At 42.6% G+C, this 27,636-nt stretch overlaps 2 protein-coding genes across 2 annotated transcripts in view; one reads left to right on the forward strand and one right to left on the reverse strand.

Moving 5' to 3' along the window:
* Positions 1–1,233: 1,233 nt before the first annotated feature.
* LNP1 (leukemia NUP98 fusion partner 1) lies at positions 1,234–18,334 on the reverse strand. The gene is given in 4 exon segments (XM_061629541.1): positions 1,234–1,518; positions 4,537–4,797; positions 18,187–18,244; positions 18,246–18,334. Coding segments are annotated over 4 exon segments (555 nt in total). The 3' UTR covers positions 1,234–1,371.
* A 4,460-nt stretch (positions 18,335–22,794) lies between these two features.
* Positions 22,795–27,636, forward strand: part of TOMM70 (translocase of outer mitochondrial membrane 70) — a 45,252-nt gene continuing 40,410 nt past the window's right edge. The window contains exon 1 of the mRNA XM_061628224.1: positions 22,795–23,178. Within this exon, the coding sequence (XP_061484208.1) occupies positions 22,915–23,178 (264 nt within the window). The 5' untranslated portion in view covers positions 22,795–22,914. The remainder of the gene's footprint in view (positions 23,179–27,636) is intronic.

A 27,636-nucleotide genomic window follows, 5' to 3' on the forward strand; every position in this document is an offset into this window, starting at 1 on the left:
GCGGAGTAACGACGCTCTTCAGCAAAGAAATCACGACTCAGAATTGTTTGCAATAACACCCTTTATCCAAGACACACCAACGTACATAGCTTCTCTCCTATCACCCCCCCACACATACTGTTCTGGGCTTGCAGGCTTTATGCCCAGCCAACTGATAAGCCACAGCTGTGTGGCCTCCACCATTAGAGTAGTCATCTTTAACCCCTTCCTACCTCGGGGAATGACTCAGCAACATTGCTCAACATAATAGAGGACAGAGAGGGGTGTGTGAGTGTGTGTAGAAACTTACCTATAGTACAAAGGTTAAATTTATATGCATTGCCCCACCCACCTTTGCCTTTCATCCCTCCCCCCACTGGCATATGACCTATGGATTGTTGCCTAGAAGGGAATGTGGCCCTTCGGCTGAAAAAGATTCCATACCCCTGATTTATAGATTGCCCTTTGACGAAATCCTCTGGGTGGTGTACAAAACATCTAGTTTAGAACCGAGAAGTAATAGGAATTCTGGAAATAACAATGTGGCATTGAATTTTGGAAACGGATAAGATATTGTAATAAACGACAGAAGAATCGTAGTGTGAAAAGGTACTTGTTCCAAGAGAGGAGCATGACAGTATTTCTCAAGGGGGAAAAAAACGAGGCAGCAAAGATGTGTAAGAAATAATGGAAGCATAACTGATGCCCATGACACAAGAAGTGGTTGGGTTTATACTTGGGTTCAGTAGTTGTGGTTCCCTTTATATAGAATTTTAACATACAAAACAATTAAGTTTATACAGCTATTTGGGGTGAATATTTAAAATACTTTAATATAAGAAGGTGAACAACATTTCCTATTTGACATGGAATATCCCGAGTAACACTCAATTTGTTCACACAAGAGACTATATACAGGTTTTACTATATCGCTGAGACAATTTAAGGATCACTTAAAAGCATGAAGTATAAGTCTGTATGTATGGGTAATTTTTTTCCTTTCATGAGCCTACCGCTTAGCTTCCAGCATTAACAAAAGCTTTTTTATATGGTTTGGCACAAGAGCTTTCATTTATATTTTCCTTTATAAATTAATACAGTTCTACTGAGTGGTTATATCTGACGCTTTATTTCTCACTTTGGTTTAGATCAAAACCAGTGTCTATGATTTAATGAAGAAAAATATTAACAGATCAACCCAAAGAGTTTCAAAGGAATATAAATTATTTTCATTTTAATATTTAAGCTCTGGTATACTTTAATTAATACTTGCAATTTTAGAGATTAAAATTAAGGTCAGAATCTATTTTATACCTTGAATTTTAAAAAAGTCAATCTATCCTAATTCATACAAACATATTTCCTTCTTATTCTTGAGTGTCACAGGAATTATTAACTATGTTTTCCTGCTGCAAATTCCACCTTGAGTTCTCCTTGCTGTTTCTTTGGTTCTTTCTTTTTTCCTGTTTTCTTATGAGATCTACTCTTGGGAACATGCAGTTTTTCTCTTTCTCTTCTCTCTTTCATCCATTCAGGTTCCTGAAAGAAAAAGAACACTGAAAATTAAACTTAATAATACGTGCCCATAATGTAGATGTCATGTATGTGGCATCGTGGCCATATTGATTACAATGTTTAAGAGATGGACTGGTGACTGTAATTTTAATTGTAATTCATTTTCTGCATTCATTATCATATTTGAAATTGTTATGACTAGTACTGAGAACACTTGTGATCTCAGGGCAGGATATCAATCTTATAAATAAAATAAAGAATAACAAGGCGCATAGTTCATGTCTAGAAAGTGACAAAAATCAAATGCAAACTATGCACCTATGCCACTTCTGTCTTACAGTAATTGAGTCAAACTTTTCAGTCAGCCAAAATGTGGGCTTTCCTATAATCCTGACTTCCTGTACATCTAATTGGGGTGAGCACCAACAGGCTCTGAGAGAAAGGAAGCACTGGCAGTCAGGGCCAGCTCCAGGTTTCTGTAGGCTTTTGGGCAGAAGCTATCAGTGGGCCCCTTGTCCCCTTGCTTTCCTCCTCAAACCACACTCCTCCTCCTCCCTCTTGCCCTTACTCTTTTAAAGTAAAACAAATCTTGACTGATAAACTCCCTATTGTCAAAGAAAAACAATACAATATTTTGAACTTTTGAAATAGTGAATGCTGTTTCTTTATCATTGAATGGATACACCACTCCCACACGTCTAAAATTAACCTTTGGGTCTCTCTAATATAATCTCATTTCACACTTCCTTTTTTGGAGATAAAAACAAGCAAAGTACATAACATTTTTGAACAGGCATAGTACATAAATAAATCATTGATATTATAGCAATATCCATAAACTGGTTGGGGTGAGGCCATTGAGGGGCCGCTCTGAGCTCCTGGGCGCTCAGCCAATGCCTCACCCGGCTCACTGATGGAACCAGGACTGCTGACAGGTCAGCCCAACCTTGCTACTTTCTCAAAGCATGAGACATAAAGCCACCACTTTTCCAGTGATATTGTCTTGATTCCAAGCATCTCACCAAGCACAAGTAGTAAAGTTTATTCATTATCTTAGATACAAATTACAAGGAGAGGGCAGAAGTGGAGTCTCTCTTCCCCTATATATTTTCTATGTTGTAGGATAAAAAGTGGATTGAATGCCAATATTTGGATCACCAAGTTTAAGAAAGTCTCTAAATCTTGTTCATCTTTAAAATATACTCTACTGTGAGAAACGTAACACATTTGATAAAGCTCCACATCCTAGCTAGGCGTTTTTAGTGATATTAGTAAGCATGCATTATAAGAACTGTAACTTTAAGAAACTTGTATTTGAACTGACCTTTCCCTCTTCCCTCCCATTCCTTTGATGTTGTATGTCATGTCTTTTTAGATAGATTAAGGGCACGGACTGCCTCAATACTGATTTTTGTAAGTCACTATGAGCACCTTTTTGGCTAAAGGGCAGGGTATAAAAGCCATAAATCAATAAATTTGCAAACGATAAAGTTATGACAGTGTTTAGAAATGAAAAGATAGAAGGGATCTGTATTTCCGTATTTAGAAGTACTGCACATCATCAGTTCCAAATATACTTGCATTGTAAAAGTCAGGTATCTGCTGGAGTAACTTGCCAAACTCATGTTACAATTGTATAAATATTTTTATATTGATTTAATGTAAGACAGAGGCAAGTTAAGTTTAAATATAAAAAGGGACCTTTGAAGAAGGATAATTGCATTATCAAATGGATGAGGAATATAGCTCATGTGGATATCTGAAGAAGCCATCCAAATTTAGTTGCCATCATGGTTGACCTAGACCAGGGGCAGGTAACCTTTTCTGGCCAGCAAGCCAGATCATTTCCTGCCTACTCCTTGGTAGGCCAAAATTGACAGGTGGGTGGGTCTGCCCACCTGTCCATCACCAGTCATCATAGTGACATCAGGTGATGATGTGCTTTGAAGCCCTGATTGTCATGACTTAAAGTATAGTGCTGGGCTGTTTGAAAGCCCTTTGGAAGCTGCATCACACCTTGCCCAAGGAGGGTTCTCCCTACCTGCACAGCGGCTTCCAAATGACTTTGCAAGCTGCCCCACACAGCCCCTTTAAACTTCTGGTTTTGGAGGTTTAAAGGAGCCACGTGAAGTGGCTTGCAAAGCCGTTTGCAAGCAGCTCCATGTGGCTCTTTAAGGCCCAACAAGAGATGGATTGATTCCATAAAGGAAGCCACAGACCTGAACTTACAAGATCTGAACAGGATGGTTCACGACAGATGCTATTCAAGGTTGGTGATTCATAGGGCCCCTTAAGAGAGCTTCGGCTATGGGGCGGTATACAAATGCAACAAATAAATAAATAAATAAGTCGTAATCGACTTGAAGGCACATACCAACAAAAGGAGTAGCGCACGGAGGGAGAAGCACTTACCACTGAATGGAAACCGCTTCCCCTTTCTTGAACAAAGCATGGTTGGAAGCATGCTTTGCTCCAGCAAAGGAACAATGAGAAGCCCACTTTAAACTCTGATTGTTCCTTTGAAGCCCCTACATCCTTCCCACACTTGGTGTGGGCCAAATGGAAAGGCCTGGTGGGCCAAGTTTGGCCCGCAGGCTGGAGGTTCTCCACCCCTGACCTAGACCAACGAGTTCTTTCATATTGCTGTCCAACTGGAAATGATATAGATCACTGCACTATACTGTATAAGTAGTGACTGGGATAAACACTTTTTATACTCGGCCCACTTCACCGCTTGGAGAAATAATTTAAATAACTTCAATCTAAATACATTGCTATGAAATTAGATTAGCATATGTATGCACTGCCTTCAAGTCGATTCCGACTTATGGCGACCCTATGAATAGGGTTTTCATGAGGTTGAGAGGCAGTGACTGGCCCAAGGTCATCCAGTGATCTTTAGGGCTATGTGGGGATTTGAACCCTGGGCTCCCAAGTCATAGTCCAACACCTTAACCACTATGCCACATTGGCTCTACAAAGCATAAATTAGATATGCACTTCTTCAGGGGTTTTATGCCACTCAAAAATGGTTGTACCTACCAAAGAAATTGAGCGCTTGTTTTTGAAATGCAGTTGCCTCTCAAAGGATTCTGAAAATTGCTGTATGGAGTTTGATCTGCTGTTTGGTCCACTTGTTCCCTGGGAAGCATTACCATTTGAAGTTTTTTTGCATGCTTTCATATGACAATGTCATTTTGTATCTTGTTCTTCTTGCAATTCTTTGCAACCCTTTAGGTGGCCTGATGATAGCATCTTGGTAGAACCATGAACTCTTGTCATACGGATGGAAGAAAGTTTGCCCTGTAAAAACAATTAACTATTATTTAATAAAAATATAGTATTTATATAGAAATCTGTCACAAAATAAAAGACTCTTCATAGATTTCCTTCATGTATTCCACCTATGATATGAAGGCACACATATATGTGTGTGAAGGAAATGTTCTGGGTTATTATTATTATTATTATTATTAATAATAATAATAATAATAATATAAATAATAATTAGTTAATTGCTGGCTGCATTGTCACAAGCACCTTGTCCACGTCATCACGCATCAATTGAAACCTTTCCCAAGAAGCTGTAGCAGATGTTGCACTGTGTCAGGATGTATGGTTCTGATGTTTCTGAGAATGAGCTAGGAGAGGGGGGGTGGCTGGGCTGAGGCATCTGAAGAGGAGGGGGAAGCTTCCCAGATAGAGGGGGAAAATCTTGAACAGACAACAGACTCGTTTCTCACGCACTCCCCCCCTAGGAATGTGCTGCAGTTACAGACAGAGAGGGAGGAGGAGGACCAAGGTTGTTCGGCTGCAGAGAAGGGTAGAGAGAAATCGCCTGAATTGTTGGGTCAACCCCCCCCACTTCCCACCATTCTTTCCGAATCAGAAGGGGAGGAGACAGTCGCCCCCCCATCGCCCCGCACCCGAAGACAGTTAAAAAGGCGCCAAAGAAAAGAGGAGGGAAGGGGCGTAGATGTGGGCAGTTTGAGGCGGAGTGAGAGGATCCGGGCCCGAAAGCCCCCTTGATAAGGGACGGGGAAGGCTTGAAACTCTGTTCTATCAACTCTCTTCCATGCCGCGGGTTTTGGGTCGTGTTAAGAGTTCATGAGGCGGAGAAGCCTATGTCTGGAAATTACTCTAATAAAAACTGATTTGCTTTCATCAAGTGATTCTGTTCTTGAGTCCCAACCCGGGCACGACAGTTTGATAGAACCAACTACTCAACCCTCATTACTCCCGCCACTTGAACGTGACAAGATGGAAAAGGGAGCTACTGGGGGGGTAAACCCCACTTCTGAGACGGAAGAAGTGAAGCTACTGAGGTCGAGCGTGGCAGACCTACAGTCGGACGTTCAAAGCCTGTTAGCAACGGTAAGAACCTTGAAAGTGGACAACCAGAGCCTGAAATCCACAATAGATCGAATGCGGGCAGCCCCTGCAGCCGCCGTGGCCAAGATCCCAATTGGATTACCACCCAAATATGCGGGCCAGAGCGACCAGATCTCCACTTTTGTGGCCCAATGTGAGATGTACCTGGACATTAAGGATGCAGAATTCCCCAATGATGCTGCCAAAGTGGCATTTGTGATCAGTCTATTGGAAGGGGAAGCCGCCAAGTGGGTCACCCCCTATCTGATCAGAAAGGATGCCATCCTGGGCAGGTATGGAGCATTTATACAAGCCCTGTCCGGAATGTTTCAGGATCCCCAAAGAGCCGAGACGGTGGCTAGGCAATTGAGTGCCCTGAAGCAGGGAAAAGGAACTGTGCTGGAATACACCAATGCCTTTAAGATCTTATCCCAAGAGACTGGATACAATGACTCAGCACTGATGTTTATGTACCGAAGTGGACTGAATGCTGAGATATTGGATGAGCTGGCCAGAGTCGCACCTCCAACTGATTTGCCTGGACTAATCCAGCTGTGCCTACAAATTGATCACAGACTAGAAGGAAGACGGTTAGAGAGAAAACAAGAGGTGCAAAAATATTCAGCCTCAGTATCCTGCAGTAAAATCCCTTCGACCCCCGGGACGTCAGGCAACGCGGGGGACGGCTCGGGAGGGGCGCGGACGAGGCTGTCGGAGGAAGAAAGAGACAGACATCGCAGAGAACGTCTCTGCTTTATTTGTTCCAAGCCAGGCCATCTAGCCAGGGACTGTGAACTGAAAGGAGACCGAACAGGGCTGTCGGGAAACGGAAGCACCCAGTCCTAGTGCAGGCCGGAGGACTGGGGGCAGCGCTGTGGAAAGGGCCTCCGTTAACCCATCCCCCCTAAAAGGAGTTCTAGTATTACCCATTAGGATTACAACTTCCACAGAAGTGCAGTTCAACTCAACAGCGTTGATCGACAGTGGAGCCTCTACAAACTTCATCGATACCGCCCTAGTCAAACGCCATCATATCCCGTATCGGAAACTAGAAGCCCCCTTATCGGTGGAGACGATAGATGGCAGACCACTAAAGTCCGGGGGGGTCACTAGAGCCACTGAGGATTTGAAGCTAGAAATCCCGGGGCACGAAGAGTTCATTTCCTTGTGTGTGTCAGACCTGTCTAACTTTGAGGTGATTCTGGGAATGCCATGGTTGATAAAGCATGACCCAAAAATAGCCTGGAGAGAAGCAATCATGTGGTTTACGTCCCAGTACTGCCACGAGAATTGTCAGCCAGAGAAAGCAATAAAAGCCCTAGCAGGAACGGTGCAGGAGGTCAAGGAGGTAACCCTCCCCTCGAAATACCTGGACTTTGAGGATGTGTTTAGTGAAACTGAAGCTGAGACTCTACCCCCTCATCGGCCATATGACTGCGCTATCGATTTAGTGCCAGGAGCGAGCATTCCTGCAGGCAAAATCTACTCCCTCACAGAACAAGAGAGAGTAGCTCTGAAAGAGTTTTTGGAAAAGAACTTGAAGTGGGGATTTATTCATCCCTCACAGTCGCCTGCAGGAGCCCCCCTACTCTTCGTGAAAAAGAAGGGGGGTGAATTACGACCTTGCAATGATTATCGCGCCCTCAACCAAATTACCATCCCGAACAGCTACCCCCTGCCCCTAATTCCAGAGGTATTAGATCGACTGCGTTCGGCCTCAATTTTCACAAAGTTGGATCTGAGGGGGGCATATAATTTGGTCCGAATGAAGGAGGGACATGAATGGAAGACAAGTTTCAACACCTCTTATGGTCAATTTGAGTACCTGGTCATGCCGTTTGGGTTAAGTAACAGTCCAGGAGTGTTCCAGAAGTTCATGAATGAAGTGTTTAGAGACCTCTTGGGCCAGTATGTGGTTTGTTATCTGGATGACATCCTGATATTTTCAAGGAGCCAGTCAGAGCATGACCAACACGTGAGAACTGTGCTGGGAAGGCTGAGAGAGAATCACCTATATGCCAAGCTGGAAAAGTGTGGCTTCGACCTGTCTTCCCTGGACTTCCTTGGATACCGAATTTCAGCAGGGGGAGTGGAGATGGATCCCGGAAAGGTGAGCTGTGTGTTGGATTGGGGACAACCGACCACCAAGAAAGACATGCAACGTTTCTTGGGCTTTGCCAACTTCTACAGGAAATTCATCCCGGGCTTCTCCAAACTAACCGCCCCCCTCACAGACTGTTTAAGGGGAAAAGGGAAGTTTCAATGGACAGATCAGGCAACAAGAGCGTTTGAAGACCTGAAAGAGAAGTTCGCCTCCGAACCTATCCTACGCTTTGCTGACCCGACCCGGCCTTTCGTTGTGGAAGCTGACGCCTCGGACTGGGCGATTGGGGGCGTTCTCTTACAGCCTGACAGGGGTGGGAAGGAACTGCACCCGTGTGCATACTACTCTCGAAAGCTCAAGGATGCTGAGAAAAACTACACTGTGTGGGAAAAGGAACTTTTAGCTATCAAAGACGCATTCGAACACTGGAGGCAATATTTAGAGGGGGCTCAACATCAGACAGAAGTACGGTCTGATCACAAGAACCTTGAGAGCCTGCAGACAGCTCGGAAATTGAACCAGAGACAGATACGCTGGTCGCAGTTTTTCGCCAGGTTTAACTTCAAAATAAAGTACCACTCCCATACAAAAAATCAGAGGGCGGATGCCCTATCCAGACAACCCCAATACAAAGACGAAAAGGCCGACACCCCCCCCCAACACATCATCCCACCGGAAAAACTCACGTTAGGAGCCTGTCAGCCGTCCTGGGAAGAAGAGCTCAAGAGGGCCCAGCAGGGGGATCCAGACATACGACATTACATCCAGGAAATGGAGCAGAGCACGGACTCAGAAGTAAGCTTCCACTGGAGGGATGGGTTGTTGTGGTTTAAAACTGCCATATATGTGCCAAAAGGGGACTTCAGACTCAGAGTATTGCGTCAATGCCATGACAATGTCACAGCTGGGCACTTCGGCATTTTTAAAACCATTCAAAATGTAGCTAAGGATTTTTGGTGGCCTCAAATGCGCAGAGATGTTGAGAACTATGTAAAATCCTGCGCCGTGTGTTTGAGGGAGAAGACAAGCACGGGAAGGCCTGCAGGGCTGTTGGAACCTCTAGCCACTCCAAAGGGGCCCTGGCAGGATCTCTCCATGGATTTTATAACCGATCTACCAAGGTCACAAGGAATGACTGCTGTTTTGGTGATCGTGGATTCATTGACTAAAATGGCCCACTTCCTCCCTTGCTCTGGGGCTTTAGACGCCAAGGAGACGGCAAAGGTGTTCATAAAAGAGATTTATAGATTGCATGGGTTGCCAGACAGCCTCGTCTCAGATCGAGGCACCCAGTTCACAGCTAAGTTTTGGAAAGCCGTTTGGAAGCAGCTGAAAACGGAGCTAAGGCTCTCCTCCTCTCACCACCCCCAGACTGATGGACAAACTGAGAAACTTAACGCAGTTTTGGAGAGATACCTGCGTTGTTACGTATCTTACCAGCAAACTGACTGGATTTCCTATCTACATGTTGCAGAATTTGCCTACAATAATTCCGTGCACACCAGCATGGGGCAAACACCCTTCTTTGCTAATTATGGATTTCATCCCAAAGCTTTTCCCAGCCGCTCAGGCAGTGGGCCGGTACCCGCGGCCGAGGAGTTTCTCCAGGAATTACAGGCAGCCCAGCAAGTATTGAAACAACAACTAGACGAAGCCAAAAGGGAATACAAAAGAGTTGCTGATCAACGTCGATGTGAGGGGGCCCCCCTCAAGGTGGGCGATCAAGTATGGCTGTCGACCCGCTTTCTTAACATGCCAGGTAAGTGCAGAAAGTTGCAGGATAGGAGAGTGGGACCCTTCGAAATCCAGGCTCAAATAAACCCAGTGGCTTTTCGTTTAAAGTTGCCAGAGACTTTTAAAATGCACCCAGTATTCCATCGTTCCTGGCTAATGATGGCCGCCCCCCCCCCAGTGAGCTGAGGCCGGTCGAATCTCCAGGGGAACCGATGTTGGTGGGGGGGCAAACAGAATTTGAAGTGGAGCAGATCCTGGACTCCAGGAGAAGGAGAAACCAGCTGCAGTATCTAATCCATTGGAAGAATTATGGGCCAGCCGACAGATCCTGGGAAAAAGCAGAAGACGTGCACGCCCCCATTTTAGTAGAGACTTTCATGAGAAATTCCCTCATCGCCCCAAACCAACAGGGTGGGAGGGAGCACGGCTTGGAGAAGGGGATGATGTCAGGATGTATGGTTCTGATGTTTCTGAGAATGAGCTAGGAGAGGGGGGCGGCTGGGCTGAGGCGTCTGAAGAGGAGGGGGAAGCTTCCCAGATAGAGGGGGAAAATTTTGAACAGACAACAGACTCGTTTCTCACACACTCCCCCCCTAGGAATGTGCTGCAGTTACAGACAGAGAGGGAGGAGGAGGACCAAGGTCGTTCGGCTGCAGAGAAGGGTAGAGAGAAATCGCCTGAATTGTTGGGCCAACCCCCCCACTTCCCACCATTCTTTCCGAATCAGAAGGGGAGGAGACAGTCGCCCCCCCATCGCCCCGCACCCGAAGACAGTTAAAAAGGCACCAAAGAAAAGAGGAGGGAAGGGGCGTAGATGTGGGCAGTTTGAGGCGGAGTGAGAGGATCCGGGCCCGAAAGCCCCCTTGATAAGGGACGGGGAAGGCTTGAAACTCTGTTCTATCAACTCTCTTCCATGCCGCGGGTTTTGGGTCGTGTTAAGAGTTCATGAGGCAGAAAAGCCTATGTCTGGAAATTACTCTAATAAAAACTGATTTGCTTTCATCAAGTGATTCTGTTCTTGAGTCCCAACCCGGGCACGACACACTGGACACCTCATTGGGGCCTAGAGTAGATATGGATGGGGGGCATCAAGATTGCTATGGAAGCAAGCAACTTTATCCTTAAAGTGCCTTGCAAACTATTCACAGTGGGCTTCTGAAGGGTCTAAAGCTCCATTTCCTGGAGTTGATGTCAACAGACCCCTGACAATATGGAAAAGCTCTACTGGACAGCTATTTGAGGATGCAATGATGGCAGAGGCCTTCTTCACTGCCCTCACAGCCGCACAGTAGGCACAGTTATGATGCTTCACTCATGCCCAAGCAGCCTCACAGCATGTCTTTCGCCAGTGTTATATAAATAAAAAAAATATTGCCACATAGCTTGGTTTGAGAATTATGGCGGTAACTTGTTAAACCTCACCTGTCTGGGGCTCAGTCTGGAAGGTGGTAGAATCATTGAAGATGGTTCCTTGGACTTGTGGATAAGGAGTTACGTAGCCAGAGGGTATATTAGAGAACCAGCTGAAAGGATGAGTGGGCTACCCTTTGGGACAAGAGTCTCTGGGGTTCAGTGCTAAAGATTTTACGGAGGTTTGTGAAAGATAGGAGGCTCTATGAAAGGCTGTGAGTAAAGTGTGATAATATTGTTGCCAGTGGGTGGTGGTAATAGGGTCTTTCTTTGGCCTTGCATCACCATTAAATCTGAGGATGAGGAGCAGATCAAGGTGTGATCTCAGACAAAAGAATGAATGCCGTGCTGAAGAATGTCAAATTGTGCCATGCTAGCATTGTAAGAGGAACTGCCAGTCTGTCATGATTCCATGTTGTAGCTGGAGGGAAAGTGGATAATGTTTAACCCTATATTTATTTGACTGTATCTTTGCTCCAGCTGGGGATATGCTTGTACGCTTGCAACTGTTCCAGTGCTGTACCTTGTTCCTAAGAACTATTTTTTATCCTTTTAATAAACTTTTAATCTTAATTCATAGAACCTTGTAGTCTCTATTATTTGAAGACCACAAATTCCATACTACTTGGTGGTGTTCTCAAGGGAATGTTTAGGCTGTTAGTGGTGAAGGGCACCCTTGTAGTAAAATAAATTCCTCCATCTTGTGGCAGTGAGAGTTTAACAGGAATGGTGGATTCTAACTTGGCTGGAACTTCTTTCCCCTCATGGCACAGGAACTAGGAAAGCTGGGGTGCTGTGGCAGGTGGTTTCAAATTACATGGGGACATTCTTGAAGTGGATCCAGATCTCTGGCTGGTGCTACGTACTGTCAGGCAGCCAGGAAAAATGCTATGTTTATAAACATGGTTTTTAATCACCTCTTTCCCTTGACAAAATGCAAGACAAACCTCAGCACAGGTTCTAAATGCATATAATTTATACTTGCACGTAAGGAAGATATTTTTATTGATAAACATAAGGAGTTTAAAGAAATATAGTCATAAATATGTTGATATTTATTCCAAAATTGCCTCCCCAAGCAATCTGTCAGTATTTATTTATTTCTATTTGGTTGTTTTCAGGTATTATGCAGTGTCAGTTTTTCTAGTTACAACTTGATAGCCAAATTCCCCTTCTAACGGCTTACAGTGCAATCATATACATGTCTTCTCAGAAGTAAGTTCCATTGAATTCAGTGGGTTTTACTCCAAGGAACATGGGTATAGGATTGCATTTTTCAGTTGTACCAATGTTGTGCCAGAGTGAAAATGGAATCATGTTTTTTTTAGCAACTAGAGTTTGCCACTTTCTTCCCCAATATCCAAGCACATCTTCAGGTTGGCTGCTTCTGGGTGTCTTCAAATGCTAGCTCAGGAAAACTCTTTACCTTAGACTGGGCACTGACTGGGAGTATTTCTTGGTGTACCTTTTCAGAGCTCATTACAGCCTCCAGCTACTAGATTCTATCTGAGGCACAGAGACTACCTGACAGGACTTCTCTTGGATATCTTGAACTTCTGGCTAGAGGCAGCCTCCTAGCTCATCCTATTTACCTCTCATACCTCTTTCTCTGCTAATGCTTTTAGATTTGGTTCTGTAAGTATTGCAGCACCCCTGATTAAAATGATTTGGACAGAGCAATCCAAATCAGAGGAAGCCAGTGGAAGAGGAGCTGGTGGGAAGGCCTGTGGCATCCAATTGCTGTTCGGGAGCCTCCAGGCATGCTGAGTGCCACCTCAGCTGGGAGCTGCATGTGGGGACTGGGAAGTAAAAGCCGGCTCTCACAAATACCCTTACCGGAGAGTAAGTACTCTCCATAGACTTCCACTGTAATTACCTTCTTAAGCCAACCTTTTTTCTGGTGTAACTTTGGCCTGGATTGGACCTGAAGGAGTGCTCCCAACATGAGTTGGATGTGGCTTAAGTCCCCCTGCCCCCTCCTTCAAAACGCCCCAGGAATGCCCATTTTTGGGGCCTTATACCGTCTTCTGCCAGCTCCCCTTACACCAGGGGTTCACCATATCCAACTTCCCTCAGCCCAATGTAAATAGCAATTGGATTGTGCCCAAAGTTCAGAAAAAGTATGATTTGCATGCAATGTCTCAAATAATGATATTGATCTTTTTTTTTTTACAATAATTTTTATTCAAATTTTCATAAAACATATAAAACAAAATCATAAAACATTCAAAGACAAAAAACAAAACAAAACAAAAATGATTAAACAAAAAAATAAAATGTTGACTTCCCATTTGTCGCAGATCAAATCAGTTATAGGTCTACAATATATAACAATCCTGTCTCTTAAATTATATTATAAAATCACTTTCCTCCAGTAGTTATCTTAATTAATCATCAAATCTCATAAACATTACTTTATTCTTTCCACAAAAAGTCAAAGAGAGGTTTCAATTCTTTAAGAAGTATATCTATCAATTTTTCTCCAAATAAACATGTCGATTAATCCATCTCGTTAATAATAATAATAATCTTATTGTCATAACCATAGTCCAAATAAACATATCGATTAATCCATCTCATCAAAATCTGTTAGGTCCAATAATTTCAATAGCCATTATTCCATTATCCCTATTAATTCCATCTTCCATCTTCAATAGTCCTGTTAAGTCCAGTAATTTCAGTGTCCAATCTTCCATTATCAGTATTCCATAATAATCTTGCTGTCATAGCCATAGTCATATAATAAGAGTCTGATGGGAATTTCCTCTATCCCAAATATTTTCTTGCCATCAATTCTGAATAAGTTGCTGAAATATTGTTGTAAAGTCATATCTCTGTTCTTCTTTTTTACAAAATGCACTGGCTCATCTCTTGAGAGTTTTTCCATTGTCACATGGCTGCTGTTAATTCCATAGATTTTCTCTATATCAAGCTCCATCACGTCATTCCAGTCCAGAAGATTATCCAAGCCATTGATAACTTTATCTCTAATATCTTCATTAATTTCTTCAGAGATAACGTTAAATTCCAAACAGTAGATTTTATTTCTAATATCCATAAACTCCAGATCTTTTTCCAATTCCACATTTGTTCCAATCTCCAGGGCTTGTATCTTCCCTTTATTTTTTCTTTTCTCATCTCTGATCTCATTCTCCTCTCTCACAGGATCCCCTATTTCTTTAAGCTCCTGCGTCATTTTGCTCAGTTCAATTTTCAGCTCCTTACTGCCCTGTCGCAGGGTTTGTTTTGTTATCTCAATCTCATCCATTATTTTCTGAAACATAATTACTTCCAGATTCTCAGCCACTTTCTTGATTGCCATTTTTTAAAACCACGAAAACAAAGCAAAACAAAAATAAAGAAGAACCACTTCTTATTTCAGCAACAATTGGGTTAATATTCCAGGCTTGATGACATCACAGTATAAACAGAGCAGCCTGCCTTATCTCTCTATGTTCAAGAATACAAAACAAATTTAGTTCCCAGCATCAAAACAGTTAGCGGCGTCGTGAAGAAGCAGATTCGTCAAAATAAAATAGACCAAAAAGAGAATAGTCCCAGACAATATAATGTTCCTCAGAATAGAAATCCCTCTTCTGTGTATATCTTTAGAATGCACTTCCAGGACAGCTTTTTGCAATAGAAACAGAGATAAGCTGTTAATTTCGTGAATAACAGAGAAGAGTTATAGCTCACCCAGAAGCTCTTTAAAGCTGATTAAATTGACAAATCTCTTTTTGCTGCAACAATTTAAACCAAGTAAAAAAAATAATAGAAAGAAGGGTGCTTGCCTGTTAGTCTGTTTTCTCTTTGAAGAAAAGATAAACGTATCGCATTAAACAAATAGAGCTTGTTCGGAAGTCCATCCGGCATTGCTGGCTGGACCTTTTCTCATAAATTAATGAAATCCAGTCCTCCCAACAAAAACAGGCTTTTGAGGTTGATCTCTACGTTTCTCCCTGCCCGGGAGAAATTTCATCAGTCAAAATAAAAAATGTTCTGACTGATTTATATCTGAATAAGCTTCTTTTGAGGCGGGAGCCCGTCTCAAAAGCAGGCACAAGCGAAGTCACCCTTCCCGGAAGTCCAAATAATGATATTGATCTAAAAAAGATAAATTTTATTTATTTTTAAAAATACTCCACCAGTTATTGCTAAACGTCCACAACTATTCAGGGTAATCTGGACAAAATGTGAGGGCAATTGAGACAGAGAACATTCTATTATAGAAATAGAAAACCAAGTCTGAGAATTACTATGCAAAGTTCTTACTGCTTACATTTTAGGTTGGTCCTTCAATAGCTGCTGCACAGGAAATTCATAGGAATCATCCAAATGTGAACAGTATATTATAGTTGCAAGCTCACTTATCTCAGCTGTGAAAACTTCTCAAATATCTCCTGCAGAAGGGCTGCAATTGTGATTTTTAAGTCTCCAGCCACATATTACATTAGTCATGCAAATGGAAGACTCCTGTATCAAGATATTATGTGAAATATATCTTCATTATATGCCATCTCTGTGACATAGCATACAATGTCAGTGAAACACTGTTAATTACATTATTGCTGACTATCCACACTCCTGTTTGTGGAAGTTTAATTCAGACTGTGCATCTTATACTCAGCACAGCAGCATATTGGTACATAAGTGTAGCAGCAACAGATTTCATAAGCAGAAAGCTATATCTTAATTCCTTCAATTAGGCTCCTTTAGGAGAAAGGTTGGGGTATAAATTGAATAGATAATGGTGGTGATGATATATTATTATTATTATGCTGCTCTGATTGAGAGCACTCAAAGACTTTCTGAAAGTCTGATCGCACTATAGGTGCTTCCAGATGGACCTTAATATCACATATTGGTCATTCAGATCTGTTCTGTGTATGTGTTTGGCATGTGATTGTCCATATATTTTTCATAGGCATTCTGCTGTTTCACATCTGTGCCAGTGGGTGGTGCATGACAGAATGTTTCTGTGCTATGTAGGGATGGAAAGATCTATCAATTTTTCAGTTTCTAATTTTTCCAATCTTAAATTCAGTTCTCCACATTTCTTCAGCCATCAGTGATTTTTTTTAAAAGTCCTCATGAAAATTCGCCAGCATTTTAGTGAAAACTTCTCCTAATAAACACGTTTTAGTTTTTATTAATGTTCACATTTTTGCAAGCAGTTTCACATAATATAATGCATTTTGTATGTTATTTTCACATATATTCATACTTTCCTCTAACATGAATTTTTTTAAACACTGGTTGGTTGTGAACTGCATAGGGGAATTTGAGTAGGTGCGAATTTTGAAGGATGGCTGTGTTTCGGTTCTCATATTGTTTTGGAAATCTCGGATTTGATAGATTTGCTGTGAAATCCAAACTGAATCTAATTTCTTGTCCATCCCTAGTGCTATGTTTTCTTGTCCTTCCCCTCAATCACTACTCCTCTGCCCCCGCTATATGTTCACACTCTAGACTTGCATGCAAGGTATTTCTGTACCTGCACGTGCATCTTAAAAAATTGATTTCATTCCAAAGTGTGAAAAAACAAATATAACTGACCCTTAGGTAGTACGTCTCACAATGTGCAAAATGGAGGCTTGTGGGATGTTTTTTTGGGGGGCAACCTTTATTTCCATTTGATGGTTTAATAAAAATATATTGAGATCTGTTTAAGGCTGCTATATTATTATTATTGTACAAGTCCCAATGTGCTTTGATTATAGTCTCTGAGGTAATCCCCCACATGCACTGTGTGGGAGATAATAGCTCCTTTGAAATGGGTTCATCTCTCAATGTGTTGTGCAAGCTATAAATGTTGTAACTCTGTCCATAAAGATATGCCCAAACTCACATGGTAAAACCTGATTGGAAAATCTTACTTGCCTGTCAATCCCTCCCCTGATACTGCAAGGCTTAAGATAAATATTTCTTATGAAAAGTTGTCTTCTTCTGAATATCACGTGTAATCATTGCTCTATGCAAGTAAGCTTGAGATTCCTTTTAAGAATGTCCATGGTTGCTTCCAGATGCATGGCTCTGAGTGTCATCCAATCCTTGCTGTTCTATTGTAAGCAGATTTGCTATAGCATTATAGTACTATACTTTCACTTTTAAAAAGCTGGGAGTTTTAGAAATAATTAAAAGATTGATTAAAATAATAAAAATGGGGTCATAATAATGCCCACCACAAATGTTATAATAATTGTGTGCTGAGAAGTGATTGGTTAGCTTTCCTAATATGCCACTGCTCATGTCAACACTCCATTCTTTTAAAAGATGTAAGAGTAGTCTTAAAAGCATCTACACCTGTGGAGGTTGTGCTGTTCTTCCATTCTGAAAAAAGCTGGACTTAGAGACTCAGAAAATAATGAAAATAAAGGATGATAATGATTGGATAATGGTGATGTCCCATAAAAAGTCAGTGAATGAAGCATGGCAGTTCCATACAAACAGTTTAAACCACAAACTATATAATATGATATAATTGGATACAAAAAGCAGTAAGAGCCCCATGTATCAATAGGAATGGATAAACACAAAACAATCCAAAACTGTGTCTCAATACAGTTTAACAACCAACAGAAAACCTGTACATAAGCAGGAATAATAAGCAGTCCAAGTTCTCTATATGTCAGTTGAATAAAACAGTAGTAAATTGATGAAAACTCCAGAATGTGTTTTTGTTTCTGTGCTTCTTCAAAAAACTATTATGATAGATGGCACCCAAGCTTGACTCTCTCAAAATATCACTGGGCTCACAATAATAAGATAACCTCCAAAAAATCCAAAGCAGGAAAAAAAAGGTTTTCTTCAAGTTAACAATTATTCTGCCAATATGCCGAACATCTCTAAAAAGGGCACTGGAATTCCAAGGGAGATAACGAAAGGCAGTTCCAGGGTGAATGTTTTTTTTATATTGGTTGTTTAAAGTTATTTAGGCTTCACATCTTGCTATGCATTTGATTACTCTCCCCTCCAATATTCAACCATATGTATTCAATAGGGCATGATCCTTTTTTATGAACTCCTCTCCTGTTTTTTGCTTTCTCTTCACATTCCACTACTTACAGTCTTACCAGAAGGGAGGCTCTCCTTTCACCAAATGATCTTGTCTGCTGTTTCCTGTATGCTCTACTCTTTTTCATGTTCATCTGTCACAATATGTCCCCAGAAACTGCTCATCCATTTTGCAAAGAAAATATCATCATCCTCTTCATAGTCCATGTACAGACAAGAAGTATGTGAAATAGCACTGCTGAATTAAGAGAACTGCACAGTGATGATGAAATTGTGCTCTAATTTTAAAACTGCCTCTTCTAATTAGAAAATACTGCCACCTAAAAGCAACCCAACAGTGCTGCCCTGGGTTTTGCCTATATATGCATGAGCCAAGCCCTGGTATTCTATTTTAAAAATGGTTACTTGTTTCTAACATTTCCATTACAGAAGTTCCCAGTGTCACACACCCTGCAGGGTGGCAAGAGAACTGGGTTGCCTACTTCATATTCTTTGCTGTTGAGTGCACCAACTGTCAATACCACTGGAGAGTTGTCCACAATAACATGCCCGGAAGGCTCAGGCTGTGATTTGGATCTGGCTTGCAATTTAGGGAAGCAAATTGATGTATTGACCATATTCAGGGACTAGCACCAGATAGATCTTGACTGACTGTAAAAAAACAAACAAATAACTTGCTCTCTCTTCCAATATTCAAATTATATGTTCCATCTATACAAAAAGGATCTTCTGGGAAAATTCTAGCAGCTAAGTAACATTATCTTGTGCTTTGAAAACACGAAAGACTGGTTTCAGTTTGCCACTGTATACATGAATAAAGATTTACTGGCCTCTTATAATTTATGTCCCAATTTTATTTATTTATTTATTAGATTTATATCCCACCCTTCCCCACAGTAGGAGCCCAGGGTGGCCAATGCACATTAACCGATATTTGTATATGACAATCACATGGACATATCCTCAGATTAACCCCAGAACAAGTCCAAATCACAGATGCTTCATGATGTTCTGTCAACATTGGCATTGATCTACATGAGTCTTAAACATCAGTTGGGTTCTGGATGAGTGGCTTCTTGGAGTACAGCTTACCTTTTATATTCACTCATTCCGGGAGTACACTTTCAGATCCATAATACTTTGGAGTATAATTTGGCAATTCAAAATTGGTGCCATGCTTGGAAGCAAAATCCAGGAGGGTCCATCAGTGGATAACATCAACATGAACAAACTCTATAGGTCAGATACACAAACATGCAAACCATTTACCCAACCATATTGTGTGGTGAAGAAACCATAAAAGTTTATAAAACACTGCTTCCCATCTCCCTCACTAAAAATGGGATCATTGGATTAAATTGATTGATGGAATGTTTAGAACAAACATAAGATAGTATGCCTTCGTTAACAATGATTAATTAATGAAACTCATAGCAACAAGACATGGTAAGGGCCAATAGCTTAGTTAGCTTTGAAGAAAATTATTAGATTCATTCTTGATAGGTCTATCAATGGCTATTATCTCAGGCAAATATACTTTACCTTTTTTGTTTTGTTTTCAGTTGCTGACAATTAAAAAAGTCCCAGGGAAGGAGGATGGAGAATGGATTCAGATTAAAAAAACACAAATAATAGAGATTTTTTTCTTCTTATCCTTAGGAGAGCTTCATAGATACATATGCAATGGCAGATTTTTCTCTTCCACCATTAAGACCACCAGGAAAGCCACCATCAATGTTCAGTGTGCATCTCCCACCAGTGAAAACATCAGCCAGACAAACACTGGCACCTTCATCAACCGCAGCAACAACTCCCTCCCATCCAATTAGAGGTTCAAACAAACATGCACCATCTTCTTCCCCAATGACAAATCCTGTTTTTCTTCCTCCATTGAATACTACAGACAAGAAAATGGGAGGAAAATGCAACGTACTCCCTCCACTAAATGCTGTAGTCAAACAAGCAGAAGCAACACCAGAAGCATTTTATTTGCAGGTAAGCAGTAATATCAGTCTTTAAACGCTCACCAATTTTTCTTGTTCTGATGGATGTGTCGGGCAACCCAGCATCACTAGAAAAATGTTTTTCATATTTGTTACCTCCAAGCAAAACCTTTGTAGTGAGGGTGAGGTGTGAAATCCACTGTATATTTAAATGAAGGTAAGCCTTTGAAACATAAATAACAAAGAGCCTTGTAGCACCTTGAATGCTAACAAATATATTATGGCACATGCTTTGGTATACTACACTCCACTTTATCAGATGCATGGACTTTTTTGGGAGGATTGTGAACAGGGAGATCAGAAAAAAATGAAATGTGTAGTAGTACAGATGGTGTTTATTATCTTAACAATAGTCATTCACACACAAAAAAGTTGGTACACGCAGATGTCCTGACATTAAGTCAATTAACACTTCCGATTCAATCTACAAGTGAGAACCTCGAAACTCTTGATGAATTCTGATGCAGTAGTTTGTGTTGCAGTGAGTCTCTCTTTGAAGTGCTTTAGTTTGTAGTCACCAATGGCCAAGTAGTAACTGCACTGAAAAAAAACCTGAGCCCCGATTTTGCAAAAAGGTTCATTCGCACATTTACATGTATGTGTGTAGGATCTCTTCAGATGACTGTCTATTAGATGGGGAGGAGTTTTTTGTTGTTGTGGTTCCATTCCCCTGACGCCGCTTGTTCATTATACAGCCATCAGAATGGCTGTATATTATAGCCAGCGTGGATTTTCCACATTCTGCAATGTTAAATTGAAAATACCCCCATGCCATTCTGATGCTTCCCATAAGCTCATTTCACAACAAAACCTTACAAAACTTACAGTCCTGAACTCATTAACGCTTGCTTAACAACCCTCTCAATTTTCATGGCAATACACAAAACAGACAGAAAGAATCGAGAGTTCAAAGTCTAAAGAGAGAGAGAGAGAAAACGCAGACCCCTTTTGGACTTTTTTCTCTGAGAGTTCTCATAATCTGTCAAAATTCATTAAAAATCAGCCATGTGCACAGAGCACCTGTAATCCTGTTACTGACCTTGCCCCATACTCTGACCTTCATCTTCTGCAGTTTAAAAGTTAAAAAAATGCCTGGCTGATTTTTAATTAATTTAATAAATGTTGCATTGAACTGAATGATGTTGGGCATGCTCAGTAAGAACCAACTGTTCTAAAAGCCAGACACACAGCTGCTTGGCTTGCCTAATCAGGCGGCCACACACACACCAGACTTTGATTTCACATGAGACAGTCATGGCTTCCCTCAGAGAATCTTGGGAAGTGTAGTTTGTGAAGGGTGCTGAGAGGAGACTGCTACAGTATTCCCCTAAGAGAGCTCCAGTGGCCAGAGTGGTTTAACAGTCAGCCACTCTGATTAAAGTCTGTGAGAGGAACAGGGCATCTCCTAGCAACTCTCAGCACTCTTCACTAACTACACTTCCCAGGATTCTTTCAGAGAAGCCATGACTGTCCAAAGTGAAATAAAGGTCTGGTGTGGATGTGCCCAGGGACAGCTTTGGGTTAAATTTGGGTTACATGTGCCTGCTGTAGAATAAAAAGGTGGGGGAAATGCTGAAAAGCAATGATACTGTTCAAAATGTTTTCCTTTTGGAAAGGAAAGGGGCTTCCCCTCAGCCCAGTGCCCACCCACCCAATCTCCTCCTTAAAAAGTACACAAATGATCAAACCACAATTACATAGAAGTAAATCCCATTGAAATCAATAAGCATGCAAATGATCAGACCTGCCTTTCCTCTCCTTCCCCTCTCCTCTCCCATCCTCCTCCCCTCCCCTCTTCCTTTTTCCTCTTTCCCTGACCACTCCAGTCATCCCTCCCTTCCCCCACCCCTGTCAGTTTTACCTATCCTAAGCATGATTGCACTGGAATAAATCCCTCTGAACTCAGTAAACATGCAAATAATCAATCCATTCTCTGCAAGCTTGCAAAGGATCCCATTTCCTACCTCCCAGATTAAAAAGCCGAGAAATTCACTAATAGGCAAAAAAACCTTAAGAATGTACCTATAGCCCACAGATATTTCTATCCAACTTTAAAAAGCAGGGAAATTGGGCAGCTATAGTGAATGCACCAGGTAGGCTTGTCAGGTTCAAGGCCTGAGACTGATCCTGTATATTTAGGAGAAGAGAGTCAGCCAAGTGCAGGTGTTCTTGCAACCCTGTAATGGGAAAAACCGTAAGGTGGAATTCTCCCTTTCCCCTGCACAACTTTTAAAGGTACAGAAGACTGCTTGGTTGCCAGGCCCGGCCTCCAAGAGGTCTTCTGTATCTTTAAAAGCTGTGCAGGAGGGAGAATTTCACCTTGTGGTTTTTCCCATTACAATGTTGCATGAAAACCTGCACTTGGCTGAATGTTCTCTTCTCTTAAAGATACAGAATCATTCTCAGACCCTGATCCTGGTTACTATCAGTGGTCATGTATATGTCGTTCATTCCTGCACGAAATTAAATTTCGGAGTTCCTTGTTGCATGATTCAATGACGGATTCCACGCGCTTCGCTTAAACCACTTTCCGCCAGAAGATGGTACAACGCCTTTGTCCCTTTCTCGTTAGGCCGTGACTGCTTTAACTCTTTCCCGTCAGCAGGTGGCACTGCAGTCTAGGACGTGGTAGTGAGCTGTAAGGCAGCAAGCGGAAGCTTTAATAGGCTTCTTTTCCCGTTATGCCCCTCGTTTCCGTTGACCCCCCCCCCTGTGTCTTTCTCCCGGATTGGTTCTGCCGCCGCCGCCGCCGCCGCCGGAGGAGCTGCGAGGCGAGCAGAAATCATGGCCGCCTCGAAGCCCGTGGAGGCCACTTCGGGTGGGGGTGGGACAGGCTCAGGGATACCCCGCTGGCAGTTGGCCCTGGCGCTGGGGGCGCCGCTGCTGATCGGGGCCGGAGCCCTTTACCTGTGGGGCCGGCGGAGGCGGGCGCCGCGGGACGGAGGTAAAGGTGCGAGCGAGAGGAAGACCCCCGAGGGAAGAGCCAGCCCGGGGCCCTCTGACGGCTCGGGGGCCGGCCACCCCAATGGCCCCAGTGGTGACGAGATGGTGAGAAGAGGGCGGGAAGGGCCGCTTGGGCTTTTTTTATGTTGGGGAGGAGGAGAAGGAGGAGTGAGAGACAGAGAGAAAGTGGGGAGAAGTGAGGAAGGGGACTACTATAAATTCTGGAAGCGCTGCAGGGGTGGCCGGTGGTGGTACTGCTGGCGGGCGCTGGGGTGGAACGTTTGGAGCGGGACGTTGCGGCGGCCGCGTGCCTTTGGTTCAGGGAGGGCTGCCATGAGCCCAGCAATTCACTGTCACGTGCTGCCGCTCGAGGAGGGGGGGTCGTTATCTTTCCTTGGTCGGCCACTACTTTTTCAGGGAGCAGCGATGGCCAGGACGCGTGTTCGCTCCCACTGGACATACAGCACAGGCCCGTTCGTCACAGCCACCAATCTCTCGCCGTTGGGTTGGCAGCGGGGCGGGGAGAAACCGTTGGGATTTCTCAAGAAGTTAACAAACAGTATCTGAGTGTTCATTTCTTCCTTCCTCCCCAGTCCCTTTTTTTCCCTGTGTCCTGTCTTTCAGATTATAAGCCTGAGGGCGACTGTCTTAAATGGATTGTGTCAGCTGCTCTGGTAGTCTGTTTTGACTGAAGTGTGGAGTGAAATGCTATGAATAAATAAGTTGTAGGGCTCAGATTTAACCCTATGGTCTTCAGTTGCTGATCGCCGCTATTGATTCTAGCACAGGGGTTCCCAAACTGGTCTGTGGACCAGCAGTGCTGCATGAGCTTCATTCAAGTGGTCTGTGGTGTGTCTGTGAATAATACAATAAAATACAGTGCAAGAAACAAAAGTGGCAATGAAAATGCAACTAAAAATCAAACAGCACCTAGCACAGGGCGTTACAATGGCTACAACTGGCAGAAAATCATTAAGGGGTCTGCCAAGACCCTCAGCAATTTTCAAATAGTCTGTGGGAAAATATGTTTGGAAACCACTGTTCTAGCCTTCTGTTGCTATCTCTGCTTGGCTGAAGTGGAAAAGTTTTCTAGAAAATGAGTTGTTCTTCAACTTTGTGTATCCAGATATTGTTGGACTACAACTCCCATGATCCCTGGCAGTCCAAGAACATCTGGGGATGAGGGCTCAAACTTTCTCTCTCTCTAAGAAACTTTTCTTGTGTTGTTTATTTGTACTGTCACAGAGACCCTGTATGTTTGGTCATGGAATCCCTGTGTGTTGCTGGGGATTCTTGAGCATGTTTTAGGGTACACAGTCAGTTCCCGTAAAGCCTGTTCACATCACCAGACCTGTACAGGTGATACCCCCTCCCTCGAGAGGGAGAACAGGGGCATGCTTGATGTCTCTCCTCTTCTGTTGTGTTTCTGTTGGTCAGCTCCATTGTTTTCTAGGGTTCTAAACTCCATGAGAGCAGCAGGTTGATTTGATTTGAGTTTGCTGCCTTTCCACTGCAAGCTTTGCCCAAAGTGGCTTACAACAAACATTCAAAATATCATAATGCAAAGTACTGGGGAAGTGGAGAGAAGTCAGTTTACAAAAAGCAATGCTAAATTCAGATTCCCTGCAGCATACATTACTTCTCCAGTGCATAGAATGCAAACACATTGAAGAAGAAGGCCATAGCACCTTCTCTTTTCTCTCCCTCATATGATTCTAATTGCCTGGAGATGTACATCTGAACAGGGGTACGGTCAGCACTGAGAAGAAACCCTAAAACGCATCTGATTCTCTGTGGCTGCCTGCTTTTGGCGAAGACTGGAAGTAATGAGCAAGCTCACATTCATTGATACTTGTCAAGCATCACTCATCTTCTCACTCAGCAAACCTTGTTAAGCTTTCAAGAAACCCAGGTGTTCCTGGAATAGATTTTGGAAGGGAATGGCTAGTAATAGCAGTGCTTCCTTATTAGGGTTACTTCCAACATTTTTCAAGGGGCAATCTTAAAATATTCTCTATCTGGAAGTGAGCTCTGTTGTTATCAATGGAATTTTGAATAGTAAGATGGTACTGTCAGATGGAAGTGGTGATTGGGGGAGGGGGAAAAGTGAGGAAAGAGCCCCTGTCTCAATTTTAATGACTAAATTGATTTGAGCTCTCTTCTGTTTAGGCTTCTACTAGCTTAAGTTCAGGCCCATCTGTAATTGGCTCAAGATAGGATCTTGAGTTAGCCATTCCAAACTCCTCACTTTTGAGACTCAGTGCCATCACTGGGGGAGGTATATCATGTCTATCATGCACCTGATATACATTTTGCCTTCTTGGGAGAAGGGTGGGCTATAAATAAATAACTTTCAAAAGGTTTAGTTTTAAGATCATGCACTTGCTCAAGGGCTTTTGAAAACCTTTTCTCAAGGCAACTCTCCATGTTAGGGGTGTAAGACTTTAAAACATATAATGTGTGTCTGGTCAGCACTGGCATGGGCAGGGATATGCACTGATGGTGTGAAGATACTGCATATCATTGAGACAAGAGCACGGAAACATAACTTAAACTTTGTGTAACACCAACACAGCAAAGTGTGTGTGTTTTTGGTGACTTTTCTGTGAGGGCTTTGGAACTTAATCAGTTGTGTAGGCATGGATGTGGTACAGCTTGTTGCAAGACTACACAGTCAGAAAATGTATATTGCTTATTTGAAAGAGCTCTGAGCACTTGGAAAATGAATGTATTTATGAATTGATTTTTATGCATCTGGAGGAGATAGATCAGAGGAACTAACCTGCTATGGCTATGTAGATGTAATTGAACTCCAGCTCCCATGAGCCCCAGTCATTGTATCCAATGAGTCAGGGATTATGGGAGTTGTAGACCAGCAACATCTATATTAGGAGTAGCCACAGGTTAGCTACCCCTGCTATACATGCCAGCACTCAAAGACTCCTGTGACTGTTACGTTCTTAAAGCAAAAATAAATAGCTGTTGAAATAGGTGTACAGTTCTGTTTACTGCACTTCAAAAAAGAATGATATAGATCTGGAATGATGTAGAAAGAGCAGTCAAGGCCCTGGAGCAACCTCCCTATGAAGAAAGGTCATATAACATTTGGAGCTTCTTAGTTTGGAAAAAAAATAAGGGGGGGGAAGCATAATAAAATGATGAAAGTGATTAATTGTGTAGTGAAAGTTGATACAAGGTTTTCTTCCCCTCTTATAATACTAGAACCCAGGGATCATCCAATGAAGCTGAATGTTGGACTACTCAGGACAGACAAAAGGAAGTACTTCACACAGCACATAGTTAAACTGGAATTCACTGCCATAGGATGGAATTGATGGCCACCAACTTGGATGGCTTTAAAAAGGGATTAGATAAATGCGTGGAGGCTAAGGCTATCAATGTCTACTAGCCCTGATGGCTCTGTATTGCCACCAGTATCACAGATGGTTTGTCTCTGATCACCGGTTGCTGAGGAACACAAATGTACTCTTGTACTCCTTTGTGTGAGCTTCCTATAGACTTCTGGTAGGCTACTGTGGAAACAGGCTGCTGGACTAGATGGGCCTTTTTGGTTTGATTCAGGAGGACTGCTCTTATCTTCATGTAAGATATATAAGATTTTCTACCACAGGGGGCAGGAAAGTTATAAGGTCCCCTCTCCTGCTCTTACCTATGCATTTTGCAATGTAAAAGGACACAGGTGTGTGTTCTTTATAACTTCAAGGCTTCCCTTATGTGAACTGGCAGCTTGGCTGTCAAACTGAATACAACTAGGTTTGGACAATTGTAAAGTCAGAAGGTACCATTAAGGTAACTGTACAGGTTAAATATGGGAGCAGTGGATATCGATTTTCTTCTCATGCTGTCCTAAAATTACTCCGTGGAGTTGTGTTCTTACTGTGACAAGAGTTTGAATTTGAAGGACTGGAGTTGGATAGCTAAACTTGTGATGCTTCTGTAAGTTGTGGGCCATGTAGTTGTAAGGGTAGGCTTGCAGATAGTCTCTTGTCATGTAACTTGTGGCAACTTAAAACGCTCTCCAGAACTAGGTGCAAATTCCCATCCAGCCATGAAGCTGGACTGGTCACTGACTCTCACTCTTAACCTACCTCGCAAGTTTATTGTGAGGATAAAATGGGGGTCAGTAGAAAAGGGGAAGGATATAGACAGACTTTTGAATGACTGCTTTTTAAGACTAGATGATGAACAAGCTTCAGTAGTGCACTCTTATTTAATACGAAGTTGCACTATGTTCATTTTTTTCCAGCCTCTGAGCCTATGCCTCATCTCTGTCTGTCAAGGAGGTTGACCCCAGGGCATTTGCAGCCTCACAGTTCTGAGGCTTTAAGACTGCAAGAGGTGACTGCATGCTGGCTGGCTCCTTCTGTTATATCTCAAAAGTGCTTGGGCTCCTAGTTTACAAGGAAAGAGAGTGAGTTTGCATCCTGGAGAGCATGGTGTGGGTATGTTCTTGTTCAGGCTTGGGGCACCACAGTTCAAAGAGTTAGGATACAAGGAGCGTGGGGATAGAGGTAGTGGGGAAGAGCAGTATTTTGTGGGATA

Source organism: Rhineura floridana, chromosome 5 (genome assembly GCF_030035675.1).
Source record: "Rhineura floridana isolate rRhiFlo1 chromosome 5, rRhiFlo1.hap2, whole genome shotgun sequence".
Lineage (NCBI taxonomy): Eukaryota > Metazoa > Chordata > Lepidosauria > Squamata > Rhineuridae > Rhineura > Rhineura floridana.